Source organism: Megascapheus bottae, chromosome 6, assembly GCF_031878675.1.
Source record: "Megascapheus bottae isolate mThoBot1 chromosome 6, mThoBot2.hap1, whole genome shotgun sequence".
Classification (NCBI taxonomy): Eukaryota; Metazoa; Chordata; class Mammalia; order Rodentia; family Geomyidae; genus Megascapheus; species Megascapheus bottae.
In genome coordinates, this window is record NC_143514.1 from 1398654 (window position 1) to 1416534 (window position 17881).

At 37.9% G+C, this 17881-nt stretch overlaps 1 protein-coding gene across 4 annotated transcripts in view; it reads left to right on the forward strand.

Annotated features, from left to right (window-relative positions):
- The first annotated feature begins 447 nt into the window (after nucleotides 1-447).
- Nucleotides 448-17881, forward strand: part of Sycp1 (synaptonemal complex protein 1) — a 94638-nt gene continuing 77204 nt past the window's right edge. For 2 of the 4 annotated variants that reach the window (XM_090334087.1, XM_090334083.1), the window contains exons 1-9: nucleotides 448-621; nucleotides 1071-1202; nucleotides 3484-3568; nucleotides 3739-3782; nucleotides 3937-3993; nucleotides 5476-5640; nucleotides 7151-7218; nucleotides 9282-9355; nucleotides 17376-17452. In XM_090334087.1, coding sequence (XP_090190213.1) covers nucleotides 1095-1202; nucleotides 3484-3568; nucleotides 3739-3782; nucleotides 3937-3993; nucleotides 5476-5640; nucleotides 7151-7218; nucleotides 9282-9355; nucleotides 17376-17452 — 678 coding nt within the window. In that variant the 5' untranslated portion in view covers nucleotides 448-621; nucleotides 1071-1094. The remainder of the gene's footprint in view (nucleotides 622-1070; nucleotides 1203-3483; nucleotides 3569-3738; nucleotides 3783-3936; nucleotides 3994-5475; nucleotides 5641-7150; nucleotides 7219-9281; nucleotides 9356-17375; nucleotides 17453-17881) is intronic. The other 2 variants (XM_090334085.1, XM_090334086.1) reach the window with 2 other exon arrangements.

The following is a 17881-nucleotide window of genomic DNA, read 5'->3' on the forward strand; positions in this document are numbered from 1 at the left end:
ACAGAAACCCTTGTGCTCCCCACCATGACAGATGGACACTTTAATAGTCAAAAATATTTCTTCCCCTGTAGCCATGTTCAGGTGCTCTGGGCCCAGTGATAGACGTAGCTATAGTACATTAGGTTATACGGAGGGGAGCAGCATCATTCACGTTCACCTGTGCTGTGACAACAGCTTTAAGTGATTATGTGGCCCCCAGTTCTCTGCACACGTTTCCTTTTCCAGACGGTGGGCCGCGTGTGTCAGGGGGAGGCAGAGGATCTGTCTTCATCTCCGGGCGCTCAGCCCGTCTACCTGCTCCTGGTCTGGGCCTTCGCTCCCACAAGGTGGGTCAGCCTGAGGGATGGGACTATGGGAAGGGCGGGGAGGGGGAGGGGCAAAGGCCAGTATCGCGAGAGGCCGTGGTCTCGCGGGGGCGTGGCTCGCCCGGATCGACCGTTATTTTGGCGGCTGACGGTTAAGCTGCCAGCCGCCCTCCGAAGACAGAGTGGCGCCGTTTCCCGCCTTTTGTGAGGCGCCAAGGCGAGGCTCGCAGGTCGAGGCTCGCGCGGTTCGCTCGTGTCCCGGTAGAGGGCAGCCCGCGCGGCCACCGCGCCGTGCTTTCCCGCTTGTTCTTCGAAGGTGAGGGGCAGGTGTCTGAGTTCCTTTCGCCAAGATGGAATCCTGAGCGGGGAGGCCGGGGCGGCGGCACGAGGGCGGCAGCGGCCACGGCGGGAGGCGGTCCCGGGGCGTGCAGGCGGGCCTCGAGGGTGGCGGCTTCGGCGAGGCCCCACACCCTGCGCGGCGGGCGCATGGCTTGGGCCCCGGCAGAATGGCGGCGGGTGTGTGCGGGCCCCCCGGGGAGCTGCGGCGCACGGGGGCGGGGCGGGGGGAGGCGCGGCTGGGAGCCCGGGGGACGCGGAGGGCCCACGGGGGGCCCGGGGCCTGCGGGCGGGGGCCGGGCTCGGGGGGCACCCGAACGCCCTGCGACGGCTCGGTCCTTCTCTTAAAGAGCATCAGCGTTGTATTGCGGTTGCACTGAAACGCTTTCCACTGCTCCCCTCACCCCCACCCCGCTCCGGGGCCAATAGATAATTTGCAGCGCCAGAGAGAAAATGGAAAAGCAAAAGCCCTTTAAGCTGTTTGTGCCGCCAAGACTAAGCAGCAGTCAGGTGTCAGCCGTGAAGCCCCAGACTTCGGGTGGAGAGTCCAGTTTCTTCAAGGTAAGTATGTGACCCTCTCTTCTTCCCTCTTTCTCCCCCCACCCCTTGTTCAGGCGTGGGGCTTCTCAGGGCGTCAGTGCTTTCCTCTAGCTTCTTTTGGTCAAGGCCATCAGCTCCGATTCTGGTTTTCAGATGGTTAATTGGAGGTGAGAGTCTTGAGGGACCCTCCTGCTTAGGCTGGCTTTCTACTGTCCTTTTCAGATTTCAGTCTCCGGAGTAGCTAGTATTACAGGTGTGAGCCACTGGCTTTCATAATCCCCCCCCCCAATAAACAATGGTTTACTCGAGGATTTTGAATTACATCATTGTGTTGCACTGCTGAGTCTTACTGTGTGTACATATCATTTACTTTTCTTTCTTTCTTTCTTTTTTTTAAGCATAGTAGCGATCAGTGGGAACTCTGTATATTATAGCAGGACTTGTTGCTTAAATACATCTTCTTTCTTTAGAAGATTTGACGCCATTTATAAGATAGATAAGGTAGTCAAATATAAATCAGGCAAATTTCCAAAGAATTGGACAAACACTGACATATGGGCAGTAATTAATGTTCTGAGTGAGTTTCAAGTTTTGCCCAGAGTTTCTTGGTGGACAACAAAAGAGGAAAATGACCTTACAAAGGTGAAGCTTTTACCAAGTTTCTCAGGTGAAACAAAGCTTTTGATACCACTGATTATTTATTTTTGCCAGTCCAGGGCCTTGAGCTCAGGGCCTGGGCACTGTCCTTGGGCTTTCTCAAGGCTAGAACTCTTAACACTTGAACCACAGCACCACTTTTGGCTTTTTTCTATGTATGTGGTACAGAGGAATTGAACCCAGACCTTTGTGCATGATAGGCACATTCTCCACCACTAGGCCAAACTTCTGGGCCCTGACACTGATTTATTTAAAAAAAAAAATCCTTGTGGGCTACTTTAGTAGAATAATGCAATTTTTTGTTTGCACTGTGTGTTGGTCCTGGAGCTTTAATTCAGGGCCAGGGCACTGTCTTTGAGCTTTTTTCTCAAGGCACTTCCCTACTATTTGAGCCACAGCACACTGACTTTTCCTTCCCAGGCTGTCTTGGAACTGTGATTCTCAGAAATTTTCAGTCACCTGAGTTGCTGTAATTACAGGTGTGAGCCACCAGCAATATTTTAATTTATACATTGTAGAATTTTTTTAAGTCAGTGCTGTAGCCAAGACAATACTAAAATATATATTCATAGCTGGGTGTAGTAACACAAAACTATAATCCTACCACAAGGGAAGCAAAACCAGAGGATCTTAAGTTTCAGACCAGCTAGACTGCATAAGAAATTCTTGTCTTTACCACACTCCAGTGAAAAACAACGGAAAAAAATGCTACTAAATGGGGCTGGGAGTTTGGCCTAGTGGTAGAGTGCTTGCCTAGCATGCACGAAGACCCAGGTGTGATTCCTCGGTACCATATACATAGAAAAAAGCGGGAAATGGTGCTGAGGCTCAAGGGGTAGAGCTCTAGCCTTGAGAAAGTCCAAGGACAGTGCTCAGGCCCTGAGCTCAAGCCCTCCAGGAATGGCAAAAAAAAATGCTACTAAATGAGGACAATTTTTCATTTGAGGGGAAGATCACAAGGAAATCTAAGGAAACAACTATATGTTTTATACTAGTAACTAGTAAAATTATTTTTGGATACCTACAGCGTTTGTGTTAAATAATTTATATATATATATAGTCTAGATTCATTTTAGTAGTGAATATTCTTTTTTCTTTTTATTTATATTGTTTTATTCTTTTTTTCATATAATTTTTATTGTAATTATTAGAAGGGTTACATTACATTCACCGGATAGAAGGTGCATTACTTCACACACATTGATACCCTTTCTCATGTTTTGGTCCCCAAGTAGTGAATATTCTTAAACTTTATTTTAACCTGCTTTATTTGCCTCTCAAAATAGTGTGTTGTGGAATTGTTTAAGTGTAACTGGAATCTGTTTTCTAGGCAGGTGCTATGCTTCTAGCAATTTTTATTTGGCTATGTCTGAAATAGTGTCTCTATTTGTGTGTTGGCCTGAACTGTGTGTACCTGGGGATGGCAGGTGCATGCCACTAAGCTCCACCTTTAGTTGAGAACATATTTTGCCTAGATGTGCCTCAAACAGTGATTCCCTCATTTCAAGTAGCTACTGTATATACAGTAAAGGCCTTAAAATTATAGTGGCATCTTTAAGCAGATAAGTATAAACATGTTCAGGTGTTACACTGCTGTGTTTTCAGGTAGTTTGGAACAATATATTAAAGAACTTTATATTTCCAGAATTTCAACAAATGTATTGAAGATGAATTTGGTTTTCCATTTGCAATGGGCAATATCTCCAAAAACGTGAAAAACATTGATTCAGGTAAAGGCTTTAGAGAAGCAATATATTTGTTTACATAGAAATCATCTTATTATGTTCTTTGCTATTTATTGAGAACAAAGTAAGAATGATGTTCTGGACTTAAAACTAGACACAATTATACAAAAATCAAATATTGGCATATTTAATAGCAGTTATTTCTTATGTTGCAGATCCTGCTTTACAAAAACTTAATCTTTTGCCTATTCTTGAGAAGGTCAGTTCAACATAGAGTATGTAGGTATGATTGTTTATGTGAAGAAAACAAAAATCTTAATTGTTGCATTTTTTGGTCTAGTAGTCTTATGTATTTTGCTCTTATTTGGAAAGTCTTACATATATTTTCTTATAGAAAACACTAATTATTTTAGGTTGATAATTCTGGAAGTTGTCACTACCAGGAAGGACTCAAAGACTCTGATTTTGAGGTCAGATTTCCTATTCTTAATTTTATCATATGTGGAAAGTGAATATAGAATATATGTCTTTTTCAAACTTCTAAAGGATTATTTGGGTAGTTAAAAAATACATTCTTTTAAATGTTTTATTTCTTCTTTCTTTTTTTTTTTTTTTTTTTTTTTGCAGTGCTAGGGATTGAAGCCAGGGACTTGAACCTGGTAGACAAGAGTTCTCCTACGGAGAACTTTTTTTTTCTTTTCAGGTTGCTGGAGCATTAGACCTCTATGTTTTTTCTTGGCTATATAAGCTTCCATTTCTTTGGGGGCAACTTAGTTTTAAGCCATCAAACTCAGAAATAGAAAAATGGAGATGAATACACTATATGGAAAGGTTGAAAAGCCAGTATTTTATTAAATATTCTTTTTTTTTTTTTTTTGGTGGGTCTTGAGGCTTTAACTCTGGGCCTGAGTGCTGTCCCTGAGCTCTTCAGCTCAAAGCCACCACCCTGCCCTTGAAGAAAAATTTCATAGCCTGATAAAGTGTTAAATGTTTATTGCCCTGGCTAATAAAGTATAACTGAATTTTAAATTTTGAAATCTATTAATATTTTGATAACAAAATACTACCACAAGGCAGAAATCAGTGTACTTGAAAAAAAAATAGGGATTGGAGTGGAAGCTCAGTGACAGATAGAGCTCTTGTGTTATATCCCAGTACTGCAAAAGCACACAGTGAACATTCAAAATAACATGCCCTTCCTTCCCCTTACCCAAACCCAAGAAAACCCTCTGGCCTTTACAGTATAAAGTGAATCAAAGAAAAGCATGAAGTCTGAATAAAAGCTTAGTCTCAGTGAAAGTTTTATTTGGTGTTCGTTATTTTTTCTTTAAATTTTATATCCTTCTTTCTAAGTGAATGAATGAATGAATGTTTTGAAACTGTTGTTAAAACTTAACAGATGGGGGGGCCAGGAGTTTGGCCTAGTAGTGGAGTGCTTGCCTAGCACGTTCCTCGGTGCCACATACTTAGAAAAAGCCAGAAATGGTGTTGTGGCTCAAGTGGTAGAGCTCTCTAGCCTTGAGAAGAAAGCCCAAGGACAGTGCTCAGGCCCTGAGCTGAAGCCCCAGGCAAAAACAAACAAGCAACAACAAAGACCTTAACAGATGTCTTGCAGGGTAGGGTGATTTAGTAGTACTCCTCCCCTCCCACCACCCCTCCCACCACACACCATATTCTTCTATTGTCTGAAATGTTTCTAATTTTCAGTTAGGAATATTTTTAGTCATTTGGTTTTAATCAGTAAGGTACAAATTAATCCAGTGGCAAGTAGCTTTACTGGAGTAGCTAGTACCTCCTTAGAGTAAAAAGAGTTAATGTAGTTTTCATTATGCTGCTAGAGCCTAAGTGGATTAGAGAATTGGTCATCATTATCATAGGGTATTTTTGATAGGCAGTCGTAGTTTGATTTTATCAAAATACTGAAAAATTAACTTTGAAAAATCATTTAATAGAATTCAGAGCCAATGAGCAGACTGTATTCAAAATTGTACAAAGAAGCTGAAAAAATAAAAAAGTGGAAAGTGAATATAGAATCTGAATTGAAGCAAAAAGAAATGAAATTGCAAGAAAATAGGAAGATAATTGAAGCACAGCGAAAAGCCATTCAGGAACTACAGGTATAAAGAAATTTTGCATTGTAAATACAATAATATATTGCAAATATTATGAAGTATTTCAAGGAAAGTTAATCTTGTTTCTGTGCTAAGAATTTCTTTTGTGCTAGTTCTGGGACTTGAATTTGTGTTTGCTTAGCTTTTTTCCACTCATGGCTGGTAGTGCTCTATCATTTGGGCCATGTTTTCAGTTCCAGATTCCTTTACTGGTTAGTTGGAGATAAATTGGGTCCAGGATTTGTCTACCCAGGTTGGTGTCAAACCTCAAGATTCAGATTTCAGCCTCCTCAGTAGGTAGGATTATATGTGTAAGTTTCATGATAGGGATTTTGGAAATAATTTAATTTTAATTTTTGTGATTTGGGGGTTGGAACTTAATGCCTAGTACTTGACTTGAGTGATACCCTCAATCATTTTTGCCTTATTTTTCAGATAGTATCTTGCTCTTGGAATTTTTCTAGACCGACCACAATCATACTACTACACAGGTGGTGTTACAGATATGAAATACCATACCCAGCTTTAGATTTTGAAATAGGGTCTTGCTAATATTTTAGATGATCCTTGTACCTCTTTGTCTCAAGTAGTTTGGATTACAGGTATAAGGAACCACACCTAGCTATACAGATAGAGATTTTTTTTTGAACTCAGGACCTGAGCACTGTCCTTGAGCTTTCTGAAGGCTAAAGCTCTACCACTTGAGCCACATCACCATTTCTGTGGTACCAAGGAATTGAACCCTGGTCTTTGTGCATGCTAGACAAGCACTCTACCATTAGGTCAAACTCCCAGCCTCAGGATAGGGGTTTTAAGGTGTATTGATAGCTGTGATATCTTTAGGAATGGGAACAAGACAACTTGCATAAAACAAGGCAAAATGACTAGAGAAATAAGTTGTTTCATGTAAAGACTTAATTTATGGATAGTAATTTATTATTTAAATTTTTGTTATTGATACTTTATTTGATATAATTGCCTTGACATTATATCAGAATAGGTTACTAATGTATTTAACTTTGAGACTAGTTAACTAGTGAGAAAACGAGCTAAATTTAGATAAATATCACTTCAAAGTAATTAGTGGAGATAATATTGCACTAAAATTGTTGATCGGAACTTATATGATCAGTCAGCAAATTTTAGACTGAAGCAGTGTATCCATATTTCTACGGCATATCCATATTCTTTTATTATCATAGTGATGTATAGAGGGGTTACAGTTACATTCTTAAGGTAGTGGGTACATTACTTCTTGAACAATGTTACCCTTTCCCATATTTTTCTCCCACTTTCTCTCCCTTCACCCCTCCCAAGTTGTAGAGTTCATTTACAACTTACTGTCTTGTGAATATCGCTGGAATGGTATATTCACATGCTGTGACCTAAAGGTTTCTTTTGTACAGAAAGAATTCTTGTGTAAACTATTGCAGTATACAAAGAATGCTGCTTAATGACTGTGCTTGTTTATGTTGCTAAGCAAAATGTGAACTAATCTTCTGTTTTTACAAATTAGTTTGAAAATGAAAAAGTAAGCTTGAAATTAGAAGAAGAAATTCAAGAAAATAAAGATTTAATAAAAGAGTAAGTAATAATTATTTGTAAACTTATTTTTATTTTATATTTATTGAAGTGGTTTCCAAAAATTTATTGAGCACTTTCTATTATATACTGCCAATAATTTCTACTTGAGTGCTGTAGAGAAAGGAGGATATACCCCTTCTATATTCCTGGATTTGGCAAACTGGTCATTTTAAAATGTGAGGGAGAGTCATTGCTTAATATAAAAAAGATGGGTGAAGGTGATATTCTTGACATGACTGAAAAAAATCTGGAAATTCCTAATGTCCTGAGTATTAATAATAAAGCTTAAAAATGCTTTTATAGGGGCTGGGAGTTTGGCCTAGTGGTAGAGTGCTTGCCTAGCATGCACAAAGACCTGTGTTTGATTCCTCGGTACCACATACATAGAAAAAAGTCAGAAGTGGCGCTGTGGCCTTGAGAAAATCCAAGAACAGTGCCTGTTGTTGCCAAAGTAACCACTCATTTCCCATAAAAATTTGAAAATTATAATCTTATGTACTGTAAATTTGTCAATTTACTTACATATATCTATATAATATAGTTGTATATTATACATTAAAATTTATGTATATATACTAATTTATAACTATATTATATAACAATATATAATGCTATATATAATATGGAAGTATATATAATATTGAATTTAATAGAATTATATATTATATATATAATATAGAACATGTTATATATAATGCATATAACAATATACTAATGGCATGTGTTATATTCTTATAATATATCATAACAGTATTCTTATATAATAAAGAATAGGCACTAAACAATAATATGTAATAAAGTATCTGTACATATACAATATATGAAAAATATATACATAAGTATATATATAAGTAACTAAATAAAATACAAAATTATGTACATTGTTATATGTAATGTACATAATGTATTTATGTATATTATGTAGATATATAGCATTATTTATAGTATATTTGTGTATATATATCAGTAACTTCAACACGAAAACCAGAGGTTTAATATTTATACAATTAATTCCTCCTCAAGAAGTTATCTTATGGGCCGGGATTGTGGCCTAAAATCCATGAAGCTCTGGTTCAATTCCTTGGTACCATATACACAAAAAAGCCAGAAGTGGTGCTATGGTTCAACTGGAAGAGTGCTAGCCATGAGAACACTCAAGGACAGTGCCCAGGTCCTGAGTTCAAGCCCCAGGACTGGCAAAAAAGTGATATTATTATTATTATTATTTGAAAGTTACCCAGCTAGCTGGGCAAGCGGTGGCTCACGCCTGTAATCTTAGCTACTCAGGAGGCTGCGATCTGAGGATCAAGGTTCAAAGCCAGCATGAGCACTAAAGTCTGTGAAATTCTTATCTCTAATTCATCACTAGAAAACCAGAAGTGACCCTGTGGCTCAAGGGGTAGGGCAGTAGCCTTGAGTTGAAGAGCTGACTCAAGGCCTAGGTCCAGAGTTAAAGCCCCACAGACAAAAGAAAAAAAGTTAGACATCTAAAACATCTTTGGATAATAGTAAAAGAAAAATTAAGCTCTCTCTTTTCACTATTTCACCTTAGCCATATCTGGAAAGTTTATTGATAATAATTTGAGTAGAGAATTATTTTTCTTTATTTTTCTTATTATTTTTTGTCTGTCATTAGACTTGAACTCTGTGCCTGGGAGCTGTCCCTGAACTCCTCAGCTCAAAGGCTACTGCCCTACCACCTGGGCTACAGCAGTCACTTCCAGTTTTCTGGTGATTAATTGGAGATAAGAGTCTCACGGACTTTAGTGGGTGGGTTGGCCTTGAATGTGATCCTCAGATCTCGGCTTCCTGAGTAGGCAAGGATTACAGGTGTGAGCCACTGTGCCAGGCTTGAGTATATATTTCTTGGAGTTGTTACTTTTCCTTAAAAAGCACAACATTTACAAAATTATCTTTGCTAATACGCAGTCTGTTTTTCTTCATATGTGATGTGCTATTTACAAAATTTATGAAATAAAAATTGTAATAACTATAGTTTAATGACATGATTTTGCTTTGAGATTGATCAGCTTATACTTAGGCACAAATTTTTCTTATTTCAGGAATTATGCTACAAGGCATTTATGTAATCTACTCAAAGAAACCTGTTCTAGATCGTCAGAAAAGACAAAAAAATGTAAATACCTTTCTTGTTCATATGGTTTTTAAAATTAATTTATTGTTCATTTAGTAGTGATGGCAGAAGAAGAATTTGGGACCCATTTTGATGTGAACACATTTTATTTGTCTTTAATGATTTCTTTGTATAAGAATTAGCTATATTTTCAGTTTCCTGAGTTCTGTTCTTCCTGAAAGCTCAAAACATTGTTGGAAAGACAATGTATTTGAAAAATTATATACTTAGCATTTGAAACTGCTTCTCATTTTAGTGAAAATGGTTTTTTGAATAATCTTCTATTTTAAGTAGGAGGAGATTGAGTGACAAGAAAGAATAAAGGCATTTGGTTATACCAAATGAGGTCCTATCTAGTGAGGAGGTGAAGATTGGGAGAGTTGAGTCTAAGGCTGGCCTTCAGCAAAAATAAGACCCATCCAAAAAAATAAAAGCAAAAAGAGCTTCATGCTTTGAGACGAGTTCAAACCAAACCCTAGGACCAACTCCCTGCCACACACAAAAATGAATGGCTATGCTGAAGGTATGGTATAGCCATATACTGTAAAATAATGACATTTGGTCAACAGTGGATGCCATATGTGATGTTGGGCCCATAAATTTATAATGGAACTAAAAAATTGTTATCGCTTGCTGATATGGTGTAATCTGTCGGCAATGTATCATTTGTGTTTGGGGAGATTGGTATAAATAAAACTACTATCAATTGTTTTGAAATACAACACATCTTGGGTCAGGAGTTTGGCCTAATGGTAGAATGCTTGCCTAGCATGCATGAAGACCTGGGTTTGATTCTTTGGTTACCACATACAAAGAAAAAGCCAGAAGTGTTGCTGTGACTCAAGTGGTAGAGCTCTAGCCTTGAGAAAGCCCAAGGACAGTACCTAGGTCCTGAGTTCAAGGCTCAGGACTGGAAAAAAAAATTAAGACATCTTACTCAGTAGATAATACTTAATAATAAATGTTATTGTTACTTGTTTCTTCTGCTTTAAAAATTATTTTTATCTTAAAGTAGTTGTACAAAGGAGTTACCATTCAACAAAATAGTATATGAATACAGTGAATATTTATCAGTGTCACTCATTTCATCATTCTCCTTCATCCCTCCCGAACCTACCTTTTTTCTCAATTTTGTAGAATATGCACTGAATTTCCTGACTGTATCCCTCCCAGGTGCCCTTCCCCTCCACGCTTCCTCTCTTGGTCTGCCCAGTCTCTTTGCTCCCATCCCTATTTATGAGTATTGGATTCCTGGTTTACCATGCATTTTTATCATTATTTTATTATATTCTATTTACTGCCTTTTTTTTTAATACTGGAAATTCAGTCCAGGGCCTTATGTATACTGGATATTGCCACTTGAGTAATACCCTCATACTTTTCTTTCTTTTTTCTTTTGTCAGTCATGGGGCTTGAACTCTGGGTTTGGGCATTGTCCCTGAGCTCTTCAGCTGAAGGCTACTGCCCTACCTCTAGACTCACAGTGCCACTTCTGCTTCTCTAGTGGTTAATTGGAGATAAGAGTCTCACCAACTTTAGTACCTGGGTTGGCTTTGAACCATGATCCTCACATCTCAGTCTCCTGAGTAGCTAGGATTACAGGTGTGAGCCACCCAACCTGGCTTTACCCCCATACTTTTCATTTGTACGTTTTTTTCCCTTTTTTTGGTGTGTTGCTAATTTTATTTACTTAGGCTAGTGACATTCAACTTGCATTTTTTTTCTTGGTAATTCATTAGAAATAAGTGTCTCTAGGACTTTCTTGCCCAGGATTGCTGGTGTGAGCCACTGTACCCTGCTTTGCTAGTGTTTTGTTGGAAATTTTTTTCCCCACCATTCCTGGCTTAAGCTTAGGGCCTGAGCATTGTCCTTGGAATTTCTCAAGGTTAGAGCTCTACCACTTGAGCTTCAGCACCACTTCTGGCTTTTTCCTATATATGTGGTACTGAGGAATCAAACCTGGGTCTTCGTGCATGCTAGGCAAGCACTTTACCACTAGGCCAAACTCCCGGCCTGTTGGAAATTTTTATATTTGTGTTCATCAGGGAATTTAATCTATAGTTTTGTTACTGTGTCTTTATCTGGTTGTGAAAACAATAATGCTGACTTTATAAATTAGTTTAAAGTTTCAACTTTTGAAATAATTGAAAAGGAATGGTATTTTGTGAAAGTTATACAAAATTTAGTAGCAAAGCCATATTTTTCCTTGGCTTTTCTTTTTGAGAGACAATTTTTTTATGTTTGAGATTTTTATTTTGCCAGTAGTGGGGTTTATAGCCATTTGATACTTTTTATAGCTAATTTAATTATATTCCTTGTGTTGTTCAGATTTTTTTTTTGCCAGTCCTGGGGCTTGAACTCAGGGCCTGGGCACTGTCCTTGGACATTTTTTGCTCAAAGCTAGTGCTCTCTGCCACTTATGCCACGGTACCATTTCTGGTCTTTTCTGTATATGTGGTGCTGAGGAATCAAACCCAGGGCTTTGTGCATGCCAGGCAAGCACTCTATCACTAGCACTCTACCACTAGGCTACACTCTTGGCCCTGTTGTACAAATTTTTATGTCTTATGCCTAGAACTTTGTTTCTTCTAACTTTTCCTATTGTTGGCATATATTTCACAGCAGTCCTCTAAAATATGGACGTGGTGTTCACGACTGACATAAAAAGTATAAAATATTTGTCTTTCTTTTCTTTTTAGAATAATGAAAGGTTAATACATTTTGTGTAGAAAACTTTTTCCATCATATATATATATATATATATATATATATATATATTGGTGCTAGTCCTGGGGTCTGGGTACTGTTTCTGAGCTTCTTGTGCTCATAGCTAATAGTACTCTACCATTTGATCTGAGATCCTCAGATCTCATCCTCCTGAGTAGTTAGGATTGCAGGTGTGAGCCATCAGAACCTGGGTTTGTATTGGATTTTAAGTCACTATTTTAATTTTGTTTGGCTCTCTATTATGTCTTCTACTAATTCTGAATTTGATTTATTATTTTTCTTTTCTTTTTTAATTTTTGCCAGTATTGAGGCTTGAACTTAGGGCTTGGGCACTGTCCTTGGGCTTTCTCAAAGCTAGTGCTCTACCACTTGAGCCACAGTGCCACTTCTGGCCTGTTCTGTGTATGTGGCACCGAGGAATCAAACCCAGGGATTTGAGCATGCTAGGCAAGCACTCAACCACTAGGCCACAGTCTCCGTCCTTAGTAATTTTTTTTTTTTTTGCCAAATCTATGTTATGTTTTCTTTCATTTTGTTTCAAAGAAGTATTTTTTTTTTTTTGGCCTGTCTTGGGCTTTCTCAAGGCTAGTACTCCACCACTTGAGCCATAGCACCACTTCTGCCTTTTTTTTGTGTATGTGGTACTGAGGACTTGAACCCAGGGCTAGGCAAGCACTCTATCACTAGGACACTCTCCCAGTCCTTCAAATAAATATCTTTTAATTTCCCCTTTTAAATTGTTGGTCACGGGAACCTCAGAGCTCAGCCTCCTGAGTAGCTGGGATTACAGCCATGACCTACCAGTGCCCAGCTTATTTTCTTTATTGGCCCGTTGGTCACTTAGGAGATGGTATTTAATTTCCATGTACTTTTTACAATTCCTTTAGTTTTTCCTGTTGGGTTTTTGTTTTATCCTATTGTAAGCATAACATGGTGTGTTGATTTTTGATAATGTCTTAACATGTGGCCTGTTCCTGAGAACGTTTTATGTGTTGATGATGAGAATGTATATTGTGTGGTCTAGTATAGCTCTGAAATTCTTTTTTTTCTAGCCCCTGTGCAGTGATGAAAGTGAAAGTGTTTTGTTAATATTCATATTAAATAACAATAACTTAATAATAATAATATTTATGGTGTTAGAGACTGAAGTCCTGGCAAGTTAATCTCTTCCTTTGAAAAGGAAGATAAAGGAGAGATTGACTTTTGTATCTTGCAACCTTGGTATATAGTTTCAGGAGTTGTTTTGTTAATTCTTTTGGATTTTGTTCATAAAAAATGTTACATGTTACCAAACAACGATTCTTTCTTCCTTCTCAGTTGTATATTATTTATTTTATTTTTTGATCATATTGCATTAACAAGGATATTTAGTGAATAATGAAAAACATCATTTTTCTTGCTGAACTCTGTGGAAAAGCCTTTTTGTTTCTTACCATTAAGTAACATGATAGTTATAGCTGTTCATCAGCAATTCTTTTTTTTTTTTTTTTTGGCTAGTCGTGGGCTTGAGCTCAGGGCCTGAGCACTGTCCTTGGATTTTCTCAAGGTTAGAGCTCTTCCACTTGAGCCTCAGCACCATTTCTGGCTTTTTTCTATGTATGTGGTACCGAGGAATCGAACCCGGGTTTTCGTGCATGCTAGGCAAGCACTCTACCACTAGGCCAAACTCCTGGCCCCATCAGTAATTCTTAACAAAGTTTTGGAAGTTATTTTCTATTCCTCCTTTTTTTCCTTATCATGAAAAGGTGCTGGATGTATTTATTTATTTGGTATTTTTGTGATACTGGAGATTGAATTTGATTTTTGTACATGCTAAGCACATACTCGTCATCACTTGAGTCATGACCCCAGTCAATTTTTGTCTTTTGTTTTTGAGATAGGGCCTTCCTAACTTGAAATCCTCTGCCTCTACCCCTTGAGCAGTGCTTATGCAGGTTTTCTTTGTTAGTTTATAGTGTGATGGAATGCAGTAATTAAAAATTTTTTACAATTACTTACACAAAGATATTTTAGTTATGTACAGAATGCAATCATTTTAAGTGATGAACTAACTTAAATACTTGGAATCTCAATTGGGTATGATGCATAATTATTTTTGTTTATTTATTTATTTATATTGTAATGTATAGGGGGGTTACAGTTATATTTGCCAGATAGAAGGTGCATTACTTCTCACACATCGATACCTCTTCTTATGTTTTTGTCCCCATTTCCCTCCACCCAGCATAATAATTATTATTTTTTTAATAAATTATTTAGCTTGGTTGGGCAGAGTGGCTTACGCCTATAATCCTAGCTACTCAGGAGGCTGAGATCTGAGGATGAAGGTTCAAATCCAGCCCAGGCACAAAAGGACCTGAGATTCTTATCTCCAATTAACCTCTAGAAAACAGGAAGTGGGTCTTGGCTCAAGAGTAGGGCAGTAGCCTTGAGCTGAAGAGCTCAGGGACAGCGCCCAGGCCAGGTTCAAGCCCCATGACCCACAAAGAAAGAAATTTAAAAAAATTATATAGTTTGATTTACTAATGTTTTGCAAAGGACTTTTACATCTCTTTTTCTTGGTATAGGGTAGTGTTGCTATTATAGATCGAATTATGATACATTTTCTTCACTTCTGTCTTGTAAAAAAATAGTTGAAAAATGGCATAATTTTTCCTTAAAAATTGGCAGACTATAGCAGTGAATTCATAAAGCATTGTATATTGCCTGAGTGTTATTAATATTGGTTAAATTTATTTAACAGCTTTAGGCCTGTTGTCTTTTTATGGGTTTTGGCAAATTTTTGGTAATTGTTTGAACTCATCAACATTGTCAGATTTGTGGGGATAGAGTTGTTTGTGATGTTCTGTTATTATCCTTTTAATATCCATGGAATCGCCAGTGATATTATTCTGTTTTTTTTTCTTTTTTTCTTTTTTTTGCCAGTCCTGGGCTTGAGCTCAGGGCCTGAGCACTGTCCTTGGAATTTCTCAAGGCTAGAGCTCTACCACTTGAGCCTCAGCACCACTTCCGGCTTTTTTCTATGTATGTGGTACCGAGGAATCGAACCTGGGTCTTCATGCACATGCTAGGCAAGCACTTTAACCACTAGGCCAAACTCCTGGCCCCTTCTTTTTCTTTTTCTTTTTTTTTTTTTTTTTGCCAGTCCTGGGCTTGAGCTCAGGGCCTGAGCACTGTCCTTAGGCTTTCTCAGGGCTTGAGCCTCAGCACCACTTCCAGATTTTTTTCTATGTATGTGGTACTGAAGAATAGAACCTGGTTCTTTGTGCATGCTAGGCAAGCACTCTACCACTCGGCCAAACTCCTGGCTCGATATTATTCTGTTTTTGTCTCTCATTTTTAATAACACCTATTAGTCATATAAGGGATTTCTTTTTGACATGTTATATATGCACATAATGTACCTTGTTTAAACTCACCCCTCCTTCACTCTCTTTCATTGCCTCTATTCTCTTCCCAGACCAAGCTTCCTTGGTCCATTTTCACAGGTATGCATGAAGTATTTTTACCATATTTACTCACTTTTACCTTCACCCTCTTAATTTGACCTTTCCCTCCCATAGTGCACACCCCCATAAGACTGTATTTTTAGACGTTAATTGTTCAAAGAAGTATTTCACACATGTGTATATGTATGAAATTTATAATCAGACTGACTCTTGCCTTACCCTCACACCCTCACTTTCCTTATCTTCCCATCTGATATTATTCAGCAAGATTTCAGTGCATTTTGTTAGTGACATCCCTTCTTTTTGAGCCTGCCAAAGTCTTACCTTTTTTTGTATGTGTGTCAATCCTGGGGCTGTAACTTAGGACCTGGGCACTGTCTCTGAGCTGCTTTGGTCAAGGCTTCTTGAGCCACAGTGCCATTTCAGATCTTACTGTTTATGTGGTACTGAGGAATTGAACCCAGGGCTTCATAAGTGCTAGGCAAATACTCTACCACTAAGCCACATTTCCAATCCCACCCTCCCTAATGTATCTTCATTTAGTTCAACATATGTAGTTTATGTAGTTAAAAATATTTTTTTTCACAGGGCTGGGAGTTTGGCGTAGTGGTAGAGTGCTTGCCTACCATCCATGAGAACCCAGGTTTGATTCCTCAGTACCATATACATAGAAAAAAAAAAGCCAGAAGTGGTACTGTGACTCAAGTGGTAGAGCTCTAGCCTTGAGAAAATCCAAGAACAGTGCTCAGGCCCTGAGTTTAAGGCCTAGGACTGGCAAAAAAATTTTTTTTTCCGTTTCTCCTGAGATGTCTTCCTTGACCTGTGCCTTATTTAGAAGTGTTTATATTTTGTGATTTTCCTAGCTATCTTTCTATTTTTTATAGTTTAAATTCACTGTGGTCTAAGAACAAACATTTGTATGGCCTCTGTTCATTTAAATCTATTTGGTGTGCTTTTTGCTACTGTCTTTTGGAAATGTTCCATGTGAATGTTATTGCTGAAATAGTCATAGATGTTCAGGTGACTGGTGGTGGTCAACTGTCCTTACTGATCTTTTTTTTTTTTTGATCAGTTTTGGGGCTTAAACTCTGGGCCTGGGAGCTGTCCCTGACCTCTTCAGCTCAAGGCTACCACCCTACCCCTGGAGCCACAGTGCCACTTTCAGTTTCCTGGTGGTTAACTGGAGATAGGAGTCTCATGGACTTCTGTGCCTGGGCTGGCTTTGAACTGCAGTCCTCAGATCTCAACCTCCTGAGTAGCTAGTATTACAGGCACAAACCACCAGCACCCAGCTTGTCCTTACTGATTTTATGACTGTTAGGTTTGTCCATTTTTATAGGGGGGATATTAAAATATCCAGCTACATTATTGGATTTATTTTCTTTACAATTATATCAATTTAAATATATTTATATGTTTCATTTCAATTAATATATGATCAAAGGCAGTTATATTTTAATTATCTCTATGTAGTTGTACAAAGGATTTGCCATTCATCAAAGTAGTTTATGAGTATAATGTGTCTTGATCAGCATTACCCTTTTTAACATTCATTTTTTTCTGTACCTGTTTCTCTACATCTCTAATTTTGAGAGTAGTTGATGGCTGTATAACATTTCTTTTTATATAGGGAACTTTTTAGTATGCTTGTTTATTTTTTTCTTTTGAAGTGTGTAATTTCTAAGCTACTTAAAGAGTGGATGGGACCAAAACTGCATTTAATGCTATTTTTAGAGTCAGAACTGAGTTAGATATCTCAGTGCCCCTTATTAACATAGAACTTAATTCATTTTTTCTATGCTATTTGAAATTTTAATATGCTATAATTTTTAAATTTAATTTTGAAGCTTTAAAATTAATTACAGATGAATATGAACGGGAAGAAACCAGGCAAGCTTATATGGATCTAAATAGCAACATTGAGGTAAATGTTAGTGAAAATCTAAATTGTTTAAACAGAAATTCTAAGCAATGCATGGTATAGCTAAAAAGGTATGGATACCATTTCTTGCCATAAGGATTGTTGCTTACTTGTTTGTATATGATTGAATCACTAGTAAAATTCTGAAGTTTCTGTATTTATTAATGTTTTGTCACAGTAGCTTTTTGCTTACATAGTAGTGATATAATTTAACTTACCAAATGTTTTGTCTTGATCATTACCTTATGACTTGTAACCATTTACTTGAAATATATAAAGAATTATTAATCTGCATTGGGTTCTTGCTTGGCTTTGTTTTCTGATGTCCTATCATTTTCCACTTTGCTTTTATCTAAAGTTATTTTTTGATTTTTTGTGTCTCAACTTTGCTAGGCACTTTCTGATCTTATTTTGTTGAATAAGTTCTGTTTT